This window comes from Penicillium roqueforti (assembly GCF_015533775.1).
Source record: "Penicillium roqueforti strain LCP96 04111 chromosome Unknown scaffold_41, whole genome shotgun sequence".
NCBI lineage: Eukaryota > Fungi > Ascomycota > Eurotiomycetes > Eurotiales > Aspergillaceae > Penicillium > Penicillium roqueforti.
The window spans coordinates 81323-87635 of NW_024067605.1; the positions used below are offsets into that span (position 1 = coordinate 81323).

The 6313-nt window shown below is 47.6% G+C and overlaps 4 protein-coding genes across 4 annotated transcripts in view; 1 reads left to right on the forward strand and 3 right to left on the reverse strand.

The window, feature by feature from the left end:
* Positions 1-547: 547 nt before the first annotated feature.
* Positions 548-2029, reverse strand: LCP9604111_9083 (uncharacterized protein; the record flags this gene model as incomplete). Its single annotated transcript, XM_039077298.1, has 8 exons — positions 548-631; positions 706-846; positions 908-949; positions 1004-1011; positions 1217-1396; positions 1447-1511; positions 1563-1680; positions 1744-2029. The coding sequence occupies 8 exons, from the start codon at positions 2027-2029 to the stop codon at positions 548-550; spliced, it is 924 nt and encodes a 307-aa protein (XP_038924923.1).
* A 1131-nt stretch (positions 2030-3160) lies between these two features.
* Positions 3161-4879, forward strand: LCP9604111_9084 (cytochrome P450; the record flags this gene model as incomplete). The annotated part of the gene is made up of 4 exons (XM_039077299.1): positions 3161-3290; positions 3355-3527; positions 3586-3838; positions 3891-4879. The coding sequence occupies 4 exons, from the start codon at positions 3161-3163 to the stop codon at positions 4877-4879; spliced, it is 1545 nt and encodes a 514-aa protein (XP_038924924.1).
* A 265-nt stretch (positions 4880-5144) lies between these two features.
* Positions 5145-6029, reverse strand: LCP9604111_9085 (uncharacterized protein; the record flags this gene model as incomplete). The annotated part of the gene is made up of 1 exon (XM_039077300.1): positions 5145-6029. One exon carries the CDS (start codon positions 6027-6029, stop codon positions 5145-5147), a length of 885 nt encoding a protein of 294 aa, XP_038924925.1.
* Positions 6030-6178: 149 nt separating this feature from the next.
* The window catches only part of LCP9604111_9086 (uncharacterized protein), a gene marked incomplete at both ends in the record, with an annotated part of 2669 nt that continues 2534 nt past the window's right edge, over positions 6179-6313 (reverse strand). Inside the window, one exon of the mRNA XM_039077301.1 lies at positions 6179-6188. Within this exon, the coding sequence (XP_038924926.1) occupies positions 6179-6188 (10 nt within the window). The remainder of the gene's footprint in view (positions 6189-6313) is intronic.

Here is a 6313-nt window from a genome sequence, read left to right on the forward strand (position 1 = left end):
TCGAAGACGAGTGTTCAGTTTTGAAACCCCGATCGGGTGAAAAGGGTATTCAACCAGCTGCCGAGAAGCTGTTTTTGATTGTCTCTGATTTAGAAGCTTCAATTCGTACGGCAGGGTATGCTTCGAGAAAGTCAAGTTTATCAATATGGTTGATCCCATGCCGCATTTTCGTTGCAACCAACCGACCGTACGTCCGTTTGGAGACCGCAAAACAGCCGATATCGAGTGGTTGGCTGCTATAATTTAAAGTTATAGAATGAAGTTACAAGATATCGCATTTACTATGTGTTTTGGGTGGGCGGCTCGCTTGGAAATTACGTCGTCCAAGGACAAAAGACAGATTCCCCGTATATTTTCCTTGTCTTGCCTTCTCCACCTGCGATCAGACCATCGCCACCGGAATCCCCAAACAATAAAACACGTCCAAGCTCGAGGGAGACGAATGGCAGCTCACATCACAGTGCATATGCAGAAATCGCACTCTTCATCGCCGCAGTCACAGCCAAAGCATGGCTTAGAGACCGATTTGATGGGCTTTGTAATGGAGCTACCGGAGCTGCTGGAAGGAAGGATGCAGTCGAATGGGATTGAAATAGAGGTGACGGCCATGGTGGAGGATAAAGGCTTGGATCTATTGGAGATTGTCAGTCAAGTCCGAGCGAGAAAACAAAAAGCCGGTAGGTTAGAAAGCACAGAACATCGTACCTGCAAAAACAAACACGGGTATAGGGCTTTAAGCAGTGGGTTGGGAGAAAGGGGGAAGATGAAAAAGTTAGGCGACAGGCAGTCGGTTATTAAATGTTCCCACTTAGACCTCGTTAACTCCCAAGAACAAGAGATACGAGCCTAAGAGTTGTTAGGCCATAACATCTTTTATTATCTGAATCAAAATGGACCCGCCACACACGTCACGGGAATATAGGGATATTATGCCAACATAGGATTGAGTCTATAAGCGCACGAGTTAGAATAATTCAGCAAAGTAGTAGAGAAAGAAAGATACTTTGCCCTCTAATTAGTATGGCTTCACTCTGTAATAACACCGTCTTCATCCCATTCAGATAACCGAGGCAGTGGTTCGCTACTAGTCTAGTAGCAAGAAGCATCATTTACATGGGAATCTCTCAGTCACAGGAGTGGGCGACGTAGCTTGAAGTTCTCTCCACTCGCACCTCTTCGTGAACACGAATACCGTCATTACTGCTTCCATACTGACCCACCAGAATCTCTTCATCGCTCCGACTATAACGAGGTCTGACATACTTGCCCTCTGAGCTCTCCGAATGCGATCCATGAACGATGGTGCGATATAACGGGCGGACGGTGGGGATGCCAACGCAGATAAGAGTGACAGCCAGTTCAACGGCGGACCAGATTATGAGGTTAACAGTGTCCTCTAGAAAAGGGATTGGTGGCATTGGATCTAGACGCGAGGAGGTGGCTTACCGGTGTAGTTGGAGCTGGCTAACCCGCCCAGGTCAATAGTTCGGATAATTCCGCAAATGCAGGCTCTAGAAACGAGGATGAGTATGTATCCATGAAGAATCGGATGTGATACACACATGAAGCCCAGACTCAAGCTGATCGCGATAGACATCTTTTCCTTGAATTTCATGTTAAGATTCCAAATGAAGATCCACGGAAGAAGAGTAAAATAAAAGTCCACGGCAGCACACCAGCCTAGATTTTATCAATATCAGTATAGACATCTCATACAAACAGTCGAAGAGATATCGAACATACATCCAAGCATAACGGAGAAAGGGGTGACTGGGACAACAGTATACCCTGGGACGCGATGATCCCGTATAGATCGAGACGGAACACGCTGGAACCAGAAGATAAGGGCGGTCATCATCGACACAATCGACCAGCTGATCATCGAGGTCCATATTGAAATACGATGCCATCGCTTGATAACAATACAAAGCAGGAAAGTTCCCAGCGAGATCTTCGCAATCGCCATTCCTAATATGGCAAATGTTTTTCCAATCATTTCATTATACACGGCCTTCACAGCTGAGTCCATCTCCAAGGTATCTATCGATTGTCCGAATCCATGCACACCAGCAATCGTGAGAAAGACAGTGTAAACGAGTAGGAATACCTATAATTAGGTCAGCGTTCTATCATAGGTCTAGTCTTGGGTGCTTTGCGAATGGGAAAATACACCTTAGGCCAAATTGAAGATATGGTCATCCCTCCCGAGTGCTTTCACAATATGGACTCGGATGTAGAGCCTGAGCAGGACCAGAATAAAAGAGAGCAAAGTCATTGCCCACAGCACGGAAATGGCACGAACGCCTTTCCCAGCCAACATCTTCCAGATTCAGAAAGCCGGTTAAATCAGACCAAATGCTGCAGAACAATAGCGCCCGGGGCTTGCTAGATTGAGAGATAGAGAAACTAAACGGCATTGTTGAACAAATAGATTCTTGCTTTCAATATCTCAATAAGTTGGAAATAGTAAAAAAAGGATCTCCGTGAACTACAAGGCTAAACCATTTGAAGTCGGTACACGCGCGGATTATAATAGAACAGCGACAGCTCCATGCCGCTCAATCCGTTCATTTCTGCACTTGCAGGGTCGTAATTCATATACCAGCCCGTTATGTGATAGCCTATATTATTTATTAAAGATCATCGGGACGTTCAGGCTTGAAAACGGCCCGCAGCGTAGTAGCGCTCCTTCGAGGAGTTTGAAAAGCCAATTAGGTACTTCCAATTGGATATTGTATACGAGGTACTCCATATTTCGTACTTTCGTCCTTTTCATGCTTTTCGCTATTTTGATGGGTCTATGTGTCTTTGCGCTAGTCTATTCGCCAATCGTCGGAGGATGGCCCGTTCGAGCAAGTCAATTGGAGTTGAGTTTATCCTATTGGTATTAACGAGACTACTTTGATGCACAGCTGAGTCTAGGCCCAGCAATATGGAGTATGGAGGATCTTGCTATCTTCGCTTGACAACTAGCCACGTTTTGATTCGCATGCCCTTATACGGAGCCACATGGGATCGACATTGTGAGAGGGTATATGCGCATACGCGGGCTGTCTATATATTATTGTATATCACGGATGTTTGAGGGCTGAAGAGTGTATCCAGCTGTCAACTCTCCGTCACATATCATTCCACGATATTAAAAGATCGCCTTTTTGCGATGCTTGATTACGGGAGTAGAGATGCTGCCACCATGCTTGGCTATGCGTTTCTCATAGCCCTTCCAGTCTGGTATTTAACGACATATCTCCTCTCCCCGCTACGCCGTTATCCCGGTCCCTTTCTCGCAGGTGAGTCGCAGTATCATTCTTAAGACCCCTTTAGCGTTCCGTATTGTCCTCTTATACCTCATAGGCTGGACAAACCTATGGCGTATGTTACATGTTCGCCAAGGAAATAACCATGTTGTCATCCACGAGCTACACAAAAAGTACGGCCCCGTGGTGCGCATTGGCCCTAACGTGCTCGACCTGGATATCCCCGAGTTGATCAAGACAATTTACAATATCAAATCGGAGTATTTAAAGGTGTGTATCTTACTGCAGGCAGCTACTTGTCACTAGTATTGATCATAGTCTGTGACAGACCGAGTTTTATCATGGCAGTAGTGCGAAGAACAACGGCAAGATCATCTACAATCTCTTCAGCGAGTGCGATCCCAAGTTGCATGCACAGCAGAAGCGGCCCGTCTCGAAACATTATTCCATGACTGGGATTCTTCCACTGGAGCCCCATATTGATGATATGATTTCCTACTTGTGTCAACGTCTGGAGGAGAAATTCATCGATGGATCCAACCAAACTGGAACGTGCGACTTGGGCGAATGGATTGCATATTGTAAGTTCAAGCCCATCGCATCAATCCTTTCCAAGACTTATAAATCATCTAGATACCTGGGATGTGGTTGGCAATGCCACTTTCAGCCAACCCATTGGATACCTGGAAAAAGGGTATGACTTTGACAAGACCCTGAGTATCGCGAATGTCGCCATGGACTACTTTTCCCTGGTGGGACAAATGCCAATTCTGGATCATTTGTTAGATAAAAACCCCATCTACCGAATTGGCCCGCCGTCCTTCGGAACCGTCGCCAACATATCAATCCAGCACCTCACGGACCGGCTTCAGAACAAGGACACCGACTACCATGACCCCAGCAAGCCCGATTTTCTGGACAAATTCATCGAGGCCAAGGAGAAATTCCCAGAGGTGGTGGACGACTCGCAAATCATCTCTTACCTGATGAATAACATGGTTGCAGGAGCCGACACAACAGGCGTCACCATTAACGCAGCATTGTACTTCTCCTTGAAACATCCTCACGTCTGGGAGCGTCTAAGAACCGAGATTCCCGCCCACGACCATACCGCTGGAAACAAGGTGGTCTCCTTCAAATTCGCCAAGCAGTTCCCATACCTAGATGCCGTGGTACGGGAAGCAATGAGATGTCATCCCGCGGTCGCCATGCTCCTGGAGCGATACGTACCAGAGGGTGGACTTGCCCTTCCCGATGGAAGCCTCGTTCCTGCAGGGTCGATCGTTGGCATGAATCCCTACATTGTAGGGCGCAATCCGTCTGTCTGGGGTGAAGATGCCGAGGAGTTCCGTCCGGAGAGATGGCTCCGCGGTGAGTCGGAGACTGAAGATGCACTCCAGAAACGTTTGCAATCAATGAACAAGCTCGACCTCACTTTTGGCGGCGGAAGCCGTATTTGTCTAGGGAAGCACCTTGGTCTGCTGGAGGTGTTTAAGGTGATTGCGACTCTCGTGTCACGGTACGATATCAAGCTGGCTCATCCGGAGAAGGATTGGACGACGCATAATAGCTTTTTTGTGCGACAGGAGGGTGTCGAGGTGAAGCTTGCTCGCCGGAGTTGAAACATTGTGATCTACAAGACAGGGCTACATAGGAAACACAGGGTACATATGCATGTAGCTAACACACTTTTACGGAAAAAATCCAAAGTCAAAGATTCAAAGCATGTACTCATTCACACTATATACAGCAGCAACTTTTGAGGGGTTTCATCAATCATCGCCGCAGTGACTGGGGTATCGTCTAGTCATTCGGGCTTCCAAGCCATCCGTCTATCCATTAAAATAAATCCTTTTTTGTTCATCAATCCGTAACAGAGCAGTCGGTTTACAACTGCTCCACCCAGGGAGCAACACCGGGCTGCATCTGGTTCAGCCACTTGACAAGCTCGATAAGCTCGGCCCGACGCTCATCCTCCAGTTGATCCTCGTCGCTGAGAACCGACTGGAAGATAGGAAGGAGGCTGGGGGTGAGTTCACGGATGGTGACATCCTCCCACTTGTACATTTGGCAGATCATGCGGTACAGGGGCTCGTTCTCCTCGTAATCGTTCTTCAGGGGAAGAATGTTCACAAGGGCAGGAAGAACATCCTTGGTGGGGACACTATCGCGGTAACGCAAGATCATGCGGCTGACACAGCCGGTAGCATTATCCTGGAGACGCGAGACGTCCATCTGAAGGCAGGCCTCAAGACGGGCAAGGATGGTGGGGATCTCCTTGATGATCTCAGCCTCAGCATTGGAGTGCTGAATCAAGCGGCCAATGGCGTAAGCAGCATTGGACTTGGTTTGGGAGTCCTCATCGGCGAGGCGGTGAAGGAGCAGCTTCAAGAAGACAGAGGTGAAGGGGGTCACGGCAGCACCCATGCCATTGATGCACTCAGCGAGGACACCAACAGCAGTGGCGCGCTCAAGAGCCTCAGTGCTACCAGCGTAGCGGAGGATGGTCTTCTCGAACACCTTCCAGAGCTCGGCAAAGCTCGGGCCCATGGCAGCGGCCATGCCAGAGACAACGTCCAAGGCAGTGTCGACTACAATCCAGTCGAACTCGGAAGATTCCTCACCAGCCTCGAGAGTCTCCTCCTCGGGGCCGAACTCGACCTGGCAGATATGCTGCTTGGTGATGATATCAGTGACCATCTGGATCACGTTGTGAAGCATAGTCTCGTTGGCAATGAGGGCAGGACCACAGAAGCGCAAGTTCTCGGCCATGTTGCGGTTGATATCGGCGACAGTGGAACTATTAATTATCGGTCAGCAATCAAGTCATTGAATCGACAGTTGATAAGTAATGAGGCAATGGTAGGAGTAGATCTCAGACTGTAGACTTCGCCGTTTACATCAAGTACGCCTTTGGCGCATCAAAGTGAGCTGGGTTAAGCGGAAAAAATCATCATAGAAATGGTTGGGCAAGGGAAGAAAAAAAAAAAAAAAAAAAAAAAAAAATAAAAAAAAAAAAAAAAAAAAAAAAAAAAAAAAAAAAAAAAAAAAAAAAA